The 15320-nt window shown below is 53.3% G+C and overlaps 4 protein-coding genes across 4 annotated transcripts; 3 read left to right on the forward strand and 1 right to left on the reverse strand.

Annotated features, from left to right (window-relative positions):
- Positions 1-72: 72 nt before the first annotated feature.
- Positions 73-760, forward strand: BDZ83DRAFT_747003 (uncharacterized protein; the record flags this gene model as incomplete). The annotated part of the gene is made up of 2 exons (XM_060513359.1): positions 73-77; positions 127-760. The coding sequence occupies 2 exons, from the start codon at positions 73-75 to the stop codon at positions 758-760; spliced, it is 639 nt and encodes a 212-aa protein (XP_060370729.1).
- Positions 761-6808: 6048 nt separating this feature from the next.
- BDZ83DRAFT_600176 (PX domain-containing protein) lies at positions 6809-10709 on the forward strand. The gene is made up of 7 exons (XM_060507020.1): positions 6809-7161; positions 7230-7459; positions 7562-7870; positions 7935-8223; positions 8273-8633; positions 8687-9530; positions 9581-10709. The coding sequence occupies exons 1-7, from the start codon at positions 7014-7016 to the stop codon at positions 10223-10225; spliced, it is 2826 nt and encodes a 941-aa protein (XP_060370730.1). The 5' UTR covers positions 6809-7013; the 3' UTR covers positions 10226-10709.
- Positions 10710-11033: 324 nt separating this feature from the next.
- On the reverse strand, positions 11034-13018 carry BDZ83DRAFT_600178 (uncharacterized protein). Its single transcript, XM_060507021.1, has one exon. The coding sequence runs from the start codon at positions 12668-12670 to the stop codon at positions 11075-11077; it is 1596 nt and encodes a 531-aa protein (XP_060370731.1). The 5' UTR covers positions 12671-13018; the 3' UTR covers positions 11034-11074.
- Positions 13019-13540: 522 nt separating this feature from the next.
- On the forward strand, positions 13541-14901 carry BDZ83DRAFT_600180 (RmlC-like cupin domain-containing protein). The gene has a single exon (XM_060507022.1). It carries the CDS (start codon positions 13935-13937, stop codon positions 14850-14852), a length of 918 nt encoding a protein of 305 aa, XP_060370732.1. The 5' UTR covers positions 13541-13934; the 3' UTR covers positions 14853-14901.
- The last annotated feature ends 419 nt before the right edge of the window (positions 14902-15320 follow it).

The following is a 15320-nucleotide window of genomic DNA, read 5'->3' on the forward strand; positions in this document are numbered from 1 at the left end:
TGAATAACGAGGCTGCACTGGTGGAGGAGAAGGGCAGGACGGCGAACAGGGTTGCGTACGTTCTCTTCCGTAATGGTGTTTTTTTAAAGAAGCTCGAGACTGACATGTCGGTGTTTCTACGTATAGGGGCTTGAAGAACTCGCTAGTTGAGCTCAGCGGATTCTCAACAGCGACAACCCGGCGACTCGACGAGACGTACTACTCTGTCCTCGAAAAGAAGAGCATGCTGCAGAACACAATCTCGGCGATCCGCGAGCTGACGGAGGCCTCGCGGCAGATGACGGGCGAGGTCGTCTCCGAGGCCGACGAGATGGCGCGGGACGTGGCGGGCCAGCTCGACACCTTTGGGCAGTTTGGCGAGCAAGAGTCGCGCATCAAGACGCTCCAGGGCCGGATCGAGTCCGGGCGGACGCGGATCGAGGGCTTGAGCGGTCGCGTCGACCTCGTGCGGCGGCGGATCGAGGGGTGGGAGAGGGCGGACCGGGAGTGGCAAGAGAAGACGCGCAAGAGGCTGCGGGCCGTGTGGATCGTCACGTCGGTTGTGTTTGCGGTACTGATTCTGCTGTTTGTGGGCGCGCAGTACCTCGGCGGGCCGGCGGATCTCGAGGGCGCTGCTGGGAAGGCGTTGAAGGGGCTTGAGAAGGGGGCGAACCGCAGCGTTGAAGGGGCCGAGGGGGTGCCGAAGTTGTCGCCTTTGTGGGAGGATAGAAGGGGAAGGGAGGAGGAAGAGGATCGGTTGAGGGTGTTTGACGAGCTTTGAAGAACTTTGAAGGATCGACTTGTGAGATATACCGTGTTTGGAAAGGGATTTGGCATTGCGGTTACTGCATCTTAATATGATACCCACACAGCAGAGGCATTATTAGATTGATTGATTACATTACGGCTTTTTTTCCGTTTGCAAGATGATGGGTTGTTTCGACTGTCATGGCTGAATGATCAGAGAGAGTATTGTACAACTTACCCCTATTTCGTTGCTAGACTTTCTACTCGCCACTTTTATAGAGAGAGCTTCATGAGGACCTTATTGGCCACACTCATGATGAACCGAGGATTCATCAAAGGTTGTAACTCGAACTTCATCATAGCTATCGTCACAGATGTCCACAACCCAGATCCTCTTCTCGACCTCGTAGGACACTCTCAGGTACTGTAGAGCGATAATGCTCAGTCAACATCAAGCCTTGTCGTGCTATCGGAGAGCCTTGCGTTGGCGCGTTTTCTACTTAACCAGCTGAACTTGTGGTCCTACTCGGTTTCCATCTAACTTGAAATTCTCTGCTCTATGTATCATAAAGTGCTGCCACTTACCCTCCCCCTGCTAGAAGCCATTCGAGCATGGTGGCATAAGGCTATAACGCAGAGTTATATTGAACGTATGGCGATGGACCATGCTAAGGGAAAAATGCGTCTACGGTTTTGCTTCATGTTCTTTGCGGTCTCGGTGTAGAGTATTGACTCGCAGCGATGCATTCTGATGCCGAGTATCTCTCCTCCGTTTTACTAGCTGGACTGTCGAGGAGGGTTACATGTCCCGATCCAAGTGGAAGTCGCCGCAATGATTTCCGGTTTTATTATCTCCCTCGTATTGCACTGTCTCCTTTGACCATGGCCATGTTCATAACCACGGGACCCCCATACAGTTGGTTCCGTGCAGTGCGCCAGCACTGCCTACACTCATTGAACACTCCCGATCTACGATAATGGACTGTGGCGTTTCCCATCTGTGATTCAAGAAACCCTCAAGGTGAGTGGAACAGCATCCTGCTGTGAAGGCAGTGCAAATACCCAAACGGCAGGGTCGAAGAGCATTCGTAGCGAAGTCCCACCTCTAGCTACATCTGGCAAAAGACTTACATGGCTAGCTACTCGCCGTGCTGTCTCATGTGGTGTCGTACGATGTAGTTTAAACCGGTATCGAAGACGAAGAGAACCGCAATATCACGAGACGGAGCTATGTTTCAACTTGTGGGTGGTGTTCTGTGCCATGATATGTTGCTTTTGTTTCTGGTTGGGATGGGCTTCATCTTACAGACTTACACGTAAGGGTCCCAAATTGATGGATACCCTTTTTGAGCTTTATTCTTGGCGTTTTTGAGGGCAAAGTGTTTTTATCGACCTGAATACTGGACATGTGATTGCCCTTGTATTTTGTGATTAGAGAATGCGATGGCTTGAATGAATATTTGCGTGTGATCCAGCTTTGCCAACGCCTGTTCTATAGCTTCAAGCTGATGTAATATGATGTAAAGCAAGTACTATAATGATGTAGGGATAAAGGGTATGCGGCAGTCAGGAGTTTTGACGCGTAAATGAAGTATAGGTGTAGGACTTGGCGAACGAACGTACGGTTCTGGACGTGATATGAATGATGTTCCCGGGAAGATTGCACGTTGATGATGGCTTAGTCCGCTCCCTATCTTGACCGAAAAGGGGCTCAACCTTCGGATGAGAAGCCAGGCGGTGAAGAGGGCCAAAGGCCTTTATTGGGAAGGAGCAATACAGTCACTGGCTGTGTGTGGTCTATGGGTCACTTGTTTGCTTCATCTGTCACCATCGGATGAGGAGCCCCCTGGCGTGGTAGTTACGACTGATCACTTGCAACAACACCGACCCCCGATGATTTTGTTTTTGTAAGGTCTGAGTCTGATTTCAGCCTGCGCCGCTTTTATTCTATTTTCACTCTAATGGTTCATCCAACGTGATGTCTTACCACATTATTTCTATATCTCCTTCCGTACAGGCTTGAGATAATCATCCTGAACAGCTTTGTGTTGATAATAACAGACGAATACAATCTTTTACAATAGGTTATCCCCGACAGCTCTCTGGCAGATATGAAGTGATCAATGTCGAATGAGACTCACAGCCGACTGAGGAGCGGCTTTGATGTGTGATCTTTCCCCCGCGATCAACAGAGCAACTAGTCTTCTGACATTGTGTGACAGGCTGACGTTTGATCGGACACATGGTCAGCGTCGACCTTCATCCAACATATGGATAGAAATTTGGCGATGTAGCTTAGAGGCCTGCCCTGATGTGTACTTTAGTTACTACCGTCATGCTCACAGGTTGGCGACGAGAGCTCGACCGTGTTCCACCATGAAGTATCTTCGCACAGCTTAAGACAGTACGCGGTGAAGTTCACCGACGATGTACCCAAGGTTTCGCTAAGCCAATGACCTGTGTCGAGCGTGAACGTCACTTGATTGGGGCCAAGTCGGCCTGAGTATCACTTTTTCCCTCGCATTTGATCCTGGATCGGCGTCATTTTTCTTCATACATATCGGCGAGCTCTTGACTACACTATCCTACCCGTGTGCCCCGATGCTCCTAGCGAGTACGACACGAGATCTCTTACGACAATCGGAAAAAAGTTTCGATTGTCGTGGTAAAAACCATGCTTCTCCTTTCACCTATAGAAATGGAAAACGCGTACGACAAAAACTTTACAGGGCTTATAAATTTACAAAGCATTCATCAGTCATTCGAGAGTACTCAACCTGACCTTTACCAAATTGGTAGTTGTTGACAATAGACAGGGCCGGCGATGTCTCGAAGCGATGTGACATCCCGCCCGCGGGCAGCCCTACGAGTACTCCGTACTAGGTACGCAATCGGGCATGCCGAGGTGCTTCCTTAAATGAGAAATTATGCATGTTGTTTAGGTCCCTGGACGATCACCGAATGGGCGCCGGCTCCGAATCCCGACGGGTGCGCGGTGACCCACACCCCGTGCGTCCTACAGCGTCCTTCAACTCCTGGGCTCCCGGCACCGTAGCCGGGTAGGCGCAAGAATTGGGTGGTGCGTATGGGATCGGAGTCATTCCTGCCTCTGCCTCTCTCTTGATACTTCCCTATTTTGGGTCATTCTAGCCGTTCTGATTTCCTCCGAGCGCGGCAGCGTATATCAAGCAGGCCGACTTTTGGACATTTGGCACTACTTGCTTTCGAACGTCGCACTAAGGTAGATCGTCCGGGCGGGTGTCCGCAGGCCGCGGGTTCCAGAAGCCCGTCTAATGATTCCATGCTTCCGTCGTATTACGGCGCCGAAAGAGTTTGGCGCGGTTGGGGGAACAGATTGGGGACCATAACTATCTCCCCGTGTTTTGGCGAACCGAGCTACATTCTGGAGACTCTGAGCCTGAACTCAGCCTTGGCATATTTGATGATAAATGGGAAAAGCAATTGTTTGGTGATGTCTTTGCGAGAGTGGATATGGCGGGGATAGATGGGAACAAAGTCACCCAAAAAAGGGCCGTAGAATTTCACGAAAGAATGAGGTGTGCCTTTGAGAAGCGGATACGTAAGGTAAGGAAGTGGGCGGCGCTAGACGTCGATTGCCCCATAAGGCGATTCGGTCTCGTCCGGAGCCAAGCACCCCAAGGAAGAACTGATGGCGACAATGATTGCGCGTCTGCGGCCTTGGCTCTTTTGCACAGCTTCGAGGCTGATGACTGAGTTGTGAGCTGGCAACAAATGTTTTTGGGGTGGGGTCAACCAAGGAAGTCATTTTTTGCTCATGACTTGTTCGTTTCGTTTCAACGAATAGTGTGCTGCGATGTTCAGCTTCTGCAAGTCATGCCCAGTCGCCTTCTGCAACCTGATGACTACACTCTGTAGTTCTTACTTGCTTGCTTTGCGGGTCCGGTGCATTGCCTATGTGAATCGTGATAATGGTTTGAACAAGGAAATGGCAAGCGAGGCACGGCCAAGACTGGACGCGCCGTGTTGCCCAGAGTTGAGGTGTGGTCAACCAGGGAAGTTGAAGAAGCGGTTGTGGCTGAAGTGTGTGAGGCGTGTCGAGGAAACAGCGGCTGGGCAGCTTGGTGAAGAAGCTCAGTGGGCGTTGCGTCCGTCTCTACTACCTAGTACAAGGTAAGTAAGGGAAGGTAAGGTATTGTGTGGTGTCTCTTGTGTGTGGTCTCGGCACTCGGCTCCGCATCGTTGGGGTGGATGAGGAGGTACTTACACAGCATGCAGGTGTGCTGCCCCACGACGTCATGCATCCCATGGCCAATTTTCGACAACATGGGGAGATGGGTCATAGTCACCGCCACGATTCTCGGCGCCATTCAGGTGCGTCTCGACTCTCGAGTCGTAAGTCTTGAAGATGGATTACAAGGTATTGGCGTTTGGGGGCTTGGCCTGCTGCGGTGTGGCTGGGCTGTTTGAGCCCTTGGAGAGAATGGAAACAATTGGGAACAATTCGATAGCACAATCAGGCGCAGCAGCAAGTCATCGTCAGCGTCAGCGAAGAATACCGTCGGGGACTACGGGCAACCTACATACGAAGTACAAATCTGTAGTACCTTAACCTAAGGTGGGCGGGACCGGACAGCTCCCTATCCATCCCGGACTTCCACCCAGCGCCAGCGGTGACTAACGAGGCATGCGGGAGCGGAAAGGCTTGGCTTCTTCGTCCACCTCAAGTTGAGGTGCGAGGTGCTGCGCAGTGACAGTAACAGCAACATGGAACGGATCCCTGCCCTGTTTGTGAGCTTCTTCTGGTCTTCGCTGGTTCTTATTCGCACCTCCAACTCTTCTCGCGTCTCCAAACTTCGCATCGCATCGCTGTCAGGCACCTGCAAGCCGCAACAAGAGGACCCTGAACTTTGGGGCCTGTCTATCTGTCTGTTCACACAGAGTTTACACAAAAGATTGGCGCACACAAGTACTCAGTGTACTGTAAACAAGGATTGGGGACTGTTGGTTTTTTTTTTTGGGGTACTTCCGCGTGTTACGGAAGACGGTTCCTTGCTTTTTTAGAAACGACCCCTGCCTCGTTTTATCTGCTTTTGTCAAGTTTTACTGTGTTTTCTCACCCCGCCAAACGACGCTTGCGTGCCGTCTCTCCGTGCTAAGGATATTCAACGTCCGTCCCGGCCGGGCTTGAGCCTTTTCTGAGGCGACTCGCGACATGAGAAAGAATTAAAAAAAACATCCCGATCTATCCCCTCCACCTCCCCTCCCCTCCCATCCGTCCATCCAGCCCAGCCCTCTTCGCCGCTCGCACAGCTGACCTGACGCACAGCACACACCTACGCGCTTCCTCTTCCAACGCCCAATCACACCTTTTGCTTAGCTTCACCGAGCTCTAAGCTCATTCCGTCTCGTCTCATCCAACCTGTTGGGCGCTACGTAACCTGCCGAGCTCCCGCCACAGGTATCTTGATGCCACCCAGCTTCTCTTTGTTGGTACCTTGAAGCTAGGTCTCAACATCCGGGAGGGGGGAGCATCTGAGGCAACACCAAGAAAAGGAGGGCTCTGGGTTCCTTGAGATTGATAATAGACACCACGGACGGCGAGGGTAACGAGTGACGAAAAAGTTTAGGTGGTTTGGGAATCGGGACTAAAAAAAGGCTTCAGCCGGGCTCCCCTCCACTTGCTTGAACCCAACCTACAGGGCCCCGCGACGAGCACCTGACAGCATTGACTTTTGGCCAAGGTCCCTTCACACTACCAAACCAAGTACCTTCTGTCCTTCCACCTCACCTCATTCACTGCTGCTGCGAGAGCTGCCCTGCACTTCACCGCAGCACCATAGTGGACAGCGCCTGTAACTACCCCGCCGAACGCGCGTTACGTACAGCGACCCTACGGCCTAAGGTACCGCCGCCTGCGCCCCCACTGCGATCTGGGCCCGCTCCCTGCCCTGCGAGCACAACCTAACCATTGGGATCTGCCGCGCGCACTACACACTATTGAGACCCGGCTCGTGCCCAGCCCAAGGTACCCTCCCCTGCCAGCCCCCAAGTACCCAGTCAACCCCCCAGTACCGCTGTACCGTCCGTAAATTGATTATTACGTCGCGGGTCCCCAGCTGTTGCTCTGACGCCAGTCAGCTTGCCCACCTTCTCTCGACGCTTTCTTCCTTCCGCAAATCCGCAACCACCTTTCTCTCCCCTCTCCCACGATCTTGGCACCGAAGAAAAACGAGGGCATTCTAACAGACCTTTGCCAGCCCCCGAGACCGGTTCAAACAACACGAAACAACACAGAAACGACGCTGATGGCTTCGACATCCCAAGAACAACCGCAGAATGGCGCTGCTGTAGACCCGGCCCAGGCCCCGGTCACCAGGGAGCTTCCCCTTCGTTCAAAGAGCAACATGTCTATTCCCCCGCCGGGCCAGTCTCTGACGGGAAAGCAAGAGCATTGTAAGCCGCCCGTCATTTTCGACATGATCCAAGAAAGAGGAAAAGATGCTAACTTCCCACCCCGCCAGACCTCAAGCGCGAGCTCGTTTCTGAGCAAGTCAAGTACGAAATCTCAGAGCTCAACTCCCCCACGGCCCTCAAGCGATTTGGCGCCCCCTTCAAATCCGATGTTGGAGAGGTATCTCCCCTCGACTCGGAGCTCCCCATCCTCCGCTACATCTTTGTACACCATGTTCGCGATTTCCCTTTCCTCGACAAGGCCAGAGAGAAGGAGTTTTGGCAAGACAAGCTCCAAGTAGTAAGTGCAAAGGCTTAGGCTTCCCCCGCGCCCATTACAAAACGCCCTCACTTCCTCCGGACTAGCTCCGCTGACTCGCTCCACCACCCCCCCCGACTACAGTTCCTAGAATCTTTTGCGACGAAGAATATTTCATCCTCGGAAGACAGACTCGAAGAGACCAAGCGGCGCAAGTTGGCTATAAAATGTCAGAAGCTTGTTGAGCTGATGATGGTGTCCGGTTGCAAAACTTCTTCCGGCTTTGAGGAGAGGATACGCTTTTCCGAGATCGAGGTTGTCGACAGCAATGCCATCGACACGGGTGTCATGCATGCCTTGCCGGAAGGCAACTACATCAATGGTTGGGATGTGAACATTGCTGCCGTTAGAATCACGTCGGAGAGGAAGACTATTAGATCTCACAAGCATGCTGTAAGCTGACTCTGCCGAGTTTTCGTTTCTGGGCGAGCACAGCAGACACTAACGTCGAATTTAGGAGTTCATCATGCGCATTCACCGAAAGGGCGAGCTCGAGTTCTTCATCGGTAGGAGATATAGCGATTTCGCCAGGTTACATAAGAGACTACGCCTCGAATTGCCGGGCAAGGTTCTACCCACGCTGCCGAAGAAGAACAAGTCGGATACGACGACTACGGGTCTGTTCTCTTCCCTGACCGGAGGTGGAAGCCCGGATTCTTCTGCCTCCTCAGTGTCATCTGTTTCGACCATGATGACTGGTCTTCCTCCCCACGAGAAGGACACCCACTCCAAGTTGTCAGTGCTAGGTGAGTATCTCTCATCCTCGCGCGGTGCCGCGAATGCTAATTAGTGTAGGACACAAACGTGCCAGCTCTACTGCCTCAGGTCGCAACTCGCCTCGAGTGTCGACGGATAGCAGGCCCAAGAGCGACCTGCCATTCCTTGGAGGAAAGAAGAACGAACAAGTGACGCTGTGGCGTGAGAGCCAGCGTGTATCTCTCAGAGCTTTCATTCGCACACTGCTCTCGAACCCCCAGATTGCGCAAACAAAGGCTATGGAGGAATTCCTCACCAGGGACCAGATCACGCCGACGGATGCCGATATCGACGATATTGAACGGAGAAAGGCAGTCGACGCGATGCGTGTGGAGGAGCAAAAGAAGTTTTACGAGGTGGCAAGGAAACGCGCTGCCGAGCTCGACATCTATATGGAGGAGTGCGTAACGCTGCAATCTGTATTCCCCACTACCAAGTACTAACAGCGTTCAGGTTCCGTCAAGAGATTGTCGAGCGCAACGGCCTTACGTCACTGTTCAAGGAAATCAAGGAGAAGGAGACCATCCAGGACTTGAGCATTCAGTACCGGAAGTTCGCCGAGTGGCTCCGGATAGAGGTCGCAGCTACGATTTACCACCTATTCCTTGCAGAAGACAATTCTCCCGAGCTTTTCGCCCAAGCTAAGAGGATCCACTCGCTCATTCCTTATACCGTCATCAAGAACGTTATCAGAATTGCGAACCCGGCTGCTGTCATGTCCGGTGTTTTGGACGTGTTCCTGGCGCAACCTTTCGGCACCCGATCCCTCCTTCAGCGCATCTTCTCATTGACCCTCAATGATGGCATCAAGAGCTTCCAAAAGTCTATCGACACGCTCGGCGCTAAGATCGGCGATGCAGCCTTTACTGGGAAGCTGAAGATGTACACGGAGGCCGAGGAGCACATCAAACTCGCAATTAGGGAAGAAGCGGCTGCTGAAGATATCGACTTGATTGTCGTGATTCTCCGCTCGGACTACCTTGAGCCTGGTCTCACCTCGGAACAGATTGGCCGACTCTACAACGCCTACGTCGCTTTCAATAATGCTGTTGAGAACATTGACGAGGAGTTGAAGCAGGGTGCTCAGCTGTTCTCGTATCTCAAGCAGTACCTGAAGCTTTGCACAAGACAGCACGACAAGGCCATGATGTTGCAATTGGTGGAACAGCCGGTCACCCTTCAACTGTTCAGAGATCTCTTCAGCATTTTCTACGAACCCCTTGTTCGGGTCTACAAGTCGGCAAACGTTTACAGCAGTGTCACGGACTTTGCTGTGTTCATTGACGACATGATCCAGGTAGGCAGTCTCGTGAGATGTTACGGTAACAGCACTAACATGCAACACAGGTCGTTGAAAAATGTCAGGAGCAGGACGCATCGGCAGACCCGAACCAGACCGTTCAGGCCTTTATTGATCTCTGCCAGAGACACGAGCACAACTTTTACAAGTTTGTGCACGAGGTCCACACACACGACAACGGCTTGTTTGACCAGCTGATGGGCTGGATTGAGGACATTCTGGAGTTCTTGAGGAAGGGACCCAAGAACGGCACCTTGAATGTCAATGCGCTCTTCGAGGGAGGTGTTAGCTCCGGTGCCATCGATAAGGGCAAGGTCATTGATGAGGTCAACCAACTCATCGCATGGCAAGAAGCCAGGAAGAAGTGGCATCACGACAAGACAAGACAAAAGATGGCGGCTGAAGGAAACGGAGGTCCCGACTTGGTTCCCACTGGTTTCTCTTCCTCCGACTTTGGCCTCGACCAGATGGACTTGGAGGACATGGCGTATGACGACGAGGACGGGGAGGAGGAAGACGAGGCGGAGGAGGAGGACGAGCTCGACCCTATCGAGGCCGAGCGCCGTCGCCGGGCCAAGAGACGCGATAGGCTCCGTCGGAGCGCCGGCGAGCCGGCCAAGCCGCCCGTGTCTGAGGTTCACAAGCTCAAGGATAACTTCCTTGTCATGTTGCGCGAGGTTCTTGCCCAGTAAGTTTTTAGAGAAAGCATGATATCCCCTGGCTCGTAACTTGGGTTCACATATATGGGTGGTTGGTGGGTTGGGAAAGGTTTCATGGGTTTGGCACATTTAGGGGTATCAAGCCCCTTGAACTCTGGCGTTTAGTGGTTTTTCGTTTCTACACTACCTGAATTACTTTGAATCAGTTGACAAGATTTATATATTTTATTGGGCTTTGTGACATTATTTTTATTTTTATTTTTCTGAGGTTTGCTAGAACTCTTCGGTTCTTTCTATGCCATTCGTTCCATACTTGGGAGAGGCGCAACTAAAGTCGATGACACTTCAGCATATGCGGGAGCAATAACGTCAATACATAACTTTATTTAGCCAGCATTCTGGTACTCGAACAATGAGGATTATCGTGTGTTCTATACCAACCGTGTCCCAGATAGTAGGCCGATTCAGGTAACGGGTAACGGTGCGAATTTCGATGGAGGGCCACCCTCGTCACATAAAGGGGGTTTCAAAAGGAGGTAAGGTGCAGTGAGAAAGAAAAATGATCTTCTTGTAGTTGCTATCTACTGACTACTAGTTAATCTTAACAGATTGACGTGCGAGCGGGGGGTATCCTCAATTCCAAACTCCATCATAAACCATCTTCATCCAACCTGACCTGTAAAGTATGGATCAATAGTCCACCTCGTGGGATAAGGTAGCTCTCCATACCCGAGTCTCCATCCGGAGTCTCTCTGTCTTCCCTGCTCAACCACCTTATTCCCAGAAATAACGAAACATTAAACACGGTCCAAAGCCAAAGCCAAAGCCAAAAAAAAAAAAAAAAAAAAAAGAACGTTGTCCGAGAGAAGCGGAGAGACACCCTCAATGCTTCGAGTACAAGTCCATCATACCAGCCTTGAAATCCGCAATCTGCTCCCTCTGCGTCCTCGCCCGAGCCTCCAGACTCGCAACCCTCTCCTGCAGCTCCGCAATTTTCTCGTCCTTGGCCTTGAGCGCCGTCCGCACCGTGTCCCGGCCCCGCGCCAGCCCTTTGGCCTTCATCGCGAACCGGCCCAGCACGGCTCTGACGTCGCGGGCTGTGGCGCCGTCTACCCCCTTTTGACCCTGGAGTAGGGCCATGACTTCCTCTGTTGGATCGAGCTGCTCTTCTTGCGGGGTCGAGGTTGGCGGCGAGGAGGAAGGGGGGATAGTTCCTGTTCCCGCTGCTGTTGAGCGTCCAAGTGTCGCTGACGACGTGCTCGTCGAAAAGGATACGTTGCCCGGAGAGATCTCCCCGACGACGTCCTCGCCGACCTTGCGGCGCTTCGCGTCGGGGAAGAGTGTTCGGCTGACCGTCTGCGGCGTAGGCAGCGCACCGTCGTGTACCGTACGCTGCGCAGCAGGCGTGGAAGGCGCGCCACCGCCGCCACCACCACCACCGCCATCCTCGGCGCGAAGCTTCTTAGCGCTGCGTTCCATGGCCTCGGTCATGGCCCTCTCCTCGTCCGAGGAGACGTCGTCATCGAGACCGTAGTCGTCGGTCCTGGCACCTCCTTGCCCCTGCCCCTGTGCTTCTTCTCCGTCATCATCAGAGTCAAAGTCGAAGAGGACTCTCTTCCTCTTTCTCTGCGCCGGGGTTGTCAACTCGGCTTCTTCGTCCGTGACCATGAGATCGTTCGGCTCTTCGTACTCGGGTACCTGGACGGGTCGGTTCTTGAAGTAGGTATCCATGAACTTTTGCTTCGCGGCGCTTCTCTGCGCCGTGGGCGACGGAGGCGGTTCCATCATCGCTGACGAAGAAGCAGCTCTCGTCGCAGAGGGTTTGATGGTGGAAGCCGTACCCGGCGTGAAACCACCCTGAGCCGGACCAGTCGTTCGTCGAGGCGTCGCAGAATTACCAGCGACGGCACCATCCTGCGGCATGGGTGGCAACGTCATGGTCGCCCCCTCGGCCCTGTTCTCCGCGTCCTCAGCCCACAGGAAGAAGTTGCAGCCGCCGCGCCTCTTCTCGCACGTGTAGAACCACCGGCCCCTGTTGGCCGTGTTCTTGCTGACTTGTAGGAATTTGGCCGTGTTTCGCGGCTGGCAGTTGCAGTACCAGTTCCCTTCGAGGAAGAGCCCGTCGAGGCGCTTCTTTTGCGAGGGAGGGGGCGAGGGGGAGTATGTCCTGCCACCGCTGCGATTGGGTGTATAGGGGGTCGTCGTCGTTCTGCTGCTGCGACTGCTACCGCCGCCGCCGCTATTGTACATTAGCCGTCGGCCGCCGCCGCCGCGCGGGGTCCGGTAGCCCATTTTCCTCGTAGTTGTGAAGTAGCTGCTGATATCGCGGGTTCCGGTATCGATGGTGTTCCTGATGGGAGTAGTAGCGGTAGCGATGGCCGTAGAGGTAGCCCGTTTCCTGCGTTTTGGTTGAGGTTTGCTTTCGGCGGCGTGGCCGACTTTAAGGTGTGGATGCGTCCACGGGAGGCGGCGGACCATGTGCGTTGTCCGGAGGCGGGAGAAAGAACGTTGGTCCGTGGTTGTCGGGGAAGCTTTAGTTTCAGGGGCGGTAGGTGCGGGAGGGTGATGTCATACTTTGGACATCGAACCCTTTTTTTTTTTGGTTTACGTTGTCTCTGATCAAAAACTTTGCATGTCGAATTCCGGTTTGATTTGGTTGTGTATGGTTATCCACCTCATAAAGGCTGAAGCTTTCGTGGTCTCAAGCTGTAGGTAATCGATACTTCGTATATCTCGAGGGGGGTTGAGGGTTGGTTTGGGAAACTGCCCCGCGGCTGAAGCTCCAATATTGAGGGGGGCTGGGAAGCCAACAGAGCAGGGGTGGATATTGGGGGCCATTATCTGGGGTCGGGGGTGGTGGATAGAACAGAAGCTTCCCAGCCCTATGAATACTCCGAATACCCTTAACGTATTCGCACGCTAGATCTGGAAAAGTAAGACCGATGATATCTCTGGTAATTTTGGAATTCCGAGCAGATGAAGTGAAATTGATTCTGATTACATTGATTGTATGCCACTGTGAGCCAAACGCCCCACGAGACCGGCAAACGCTGTCAACCATCTTACAGCCGGCCAATCTCAACCTTGTTACTGCAAAACACTCGCAACACTTTCTATACAGACTAGGGATGAAGAGATCCTACGCGCCTATATATGTACTGGCTGCTGGCGGTAGGCTCATAGACGAGGAGTTCTTCAGGAACCGTCCCGCGCGGCTGGGGTCAGAGGACCCCAGTCTCTAGATACTGATCTTGCCGCCGCGCCCCACTCTTGCACATTAGCCTGGAGATGCCGCGCGGGACCCCTTCCGGCACTCTCTAAATGTCCGCTGTCCATATTCGTCCGCACCGCAGGCTCTTTTCCCATAGGCAACGAAGCGCGTCCATAGCTAGTCGATCCGCTCATCTGGTAAAGAGATATGTCATTCAAAGAGCATAATGTAAGCATTCGTAAGCGTTAGGTGAGGTGGATAGTGTTCACGAGCTAAGTGCTATGGTTTGTCGAATTACACTGGCTTAGAAGAGCACTTACACGCCGTGATGCATTATCGTGAGAAGCTCGCATACAAGTATCTTTCGCTTTTCCGAAGAAGAACTGAATTGAAGAACTCCATGAACAATTTATTCTATCAATTGGCACTAGAGCCGTGTGTTTGAAAATCTTTCCCCTTTTCTTAGGAGCACTTCAACACCTACAACACCGAAGCCAGGATCGAAATCCAACAACCATCCACTCGTACATCATGTCAACCCTCCGAACAATCCACAAAATCTTCACCGCCCCCGAGCAATCCGAAGGCGCAGGCGCCCGCGTCCGCCGCTCCATCGGCAGCAACCACCTCCGCGCCCTCTCTCCCTTCCTCATGCTCGACCACCTGGACGGCGCCACCGGCGAAGGCTTTCCCGACCACCCCCACCGGGGCCAGGAGACCGTCTCCTACATCCTCAAAGGATCCGTCGAGCACGAGGACTTTGCGGGCCACCGCGGCGTCCTGCACGCCGGCGACTTGCAGTTCATGACGGCCGGCAGGGGCATCATGCACTCGGAGCAGCCGATCCCGTCCGAGGACGGTGGTAGCGGGGCGGGATTGCAGTTGTGGGTTGATCTGCCGCGGCGATTGAAGATGTGCGAGCCGCGGTATCGCGATCTCAAGGGTACGGAGATCCCTGTTGCGAAACTAGACGACGGCAGGGTTACTGTGAAAGTCATCTCGGGCGTATCTGGAGGCGTTGATAGTGTTAGGGACCTGACGTATACGCCGATATGGTACCTCGACATTCAAATCCAACCGGGCGGCGAGATAACCCAGCAAGCCCCCCAGGGCTGGAACGCGATGGCGTACGTTGTCGAAGGATCTGCGCAAGTGAGCTCCTCCACCGAGGACGACCGGAAGGAGGCACAGCAATTCCAGGCTGTTGTTTTTGGGGTGGAGGGAGATGTGGTGCAGATGAGAGTCCCGGACACGGCAACCGCTGGGGCGCGGATTCTTTTGATTGCGGGAGAGCCCCTGGATCAGCCTGTCGTGCAGCATGGTCCGTTTGTGGTGACTAGCAGCCAGGAGGCCCGTCAGGCGCTCGAGGACTTTTACTTCCACAAGAATGGGTTCGAGAGGGCGGCGGGATGGGAAAGCCGGTCTTCGAAAAGGCTGGCGCGGTCGTAGATGAATAGAGAATCATGTGTCGCAAGCATTGAAATAAATACAAAACTGGTTTGAACTTACCTGTTGAGCTCGCTCCCTGGCCACTCCTTTGTCCTGCGGAATTATGAAACAATGGCAAAAGAAGTTCATGAGATAACGAAAGTCGGCACTAGAGAAGATCGAGTGACTGGGCCGGATATTCCCTCGAAGAAACGGTATCAACAGCCCGTTGGCGGCGTTACGCTTTTACTGCCCTCTAGCACCTAGCGGACAAAGCCGTGATCGAGCCGCAATCCGTTATCCTTTCTTGTCTACGCGTTGTTCTGGCCACTGAAACTTCCATCTAAACCTATAATTGCGCGGAACCGTGGGCAAGAGAACCACCACTAGCACAACCATCTGACAATATCGTACCGACTTACAACATTGCTAAAAGGGGGCAGTACGTAATCTCCAAGCCAGGAGAAGCGTGTAAGTCCACTTGGTCTA

This window comes from Colletotrichum acutatum (genome assembly GCF_030867785.1).
Source record: "Colletotrichum acutatum strain CBS 112980 chromosome Unknown BDZ83scaffold_5, whole genome shotgun sequence".
Classification (NCBI taxonomy): domain Eukaryota; kingdom Fungi; phylum Ascomycota; class Sordariomycetes; order Glomerellales; family Glomerellaceae; genus Colletotrichum; species Colletotrichum acutatum.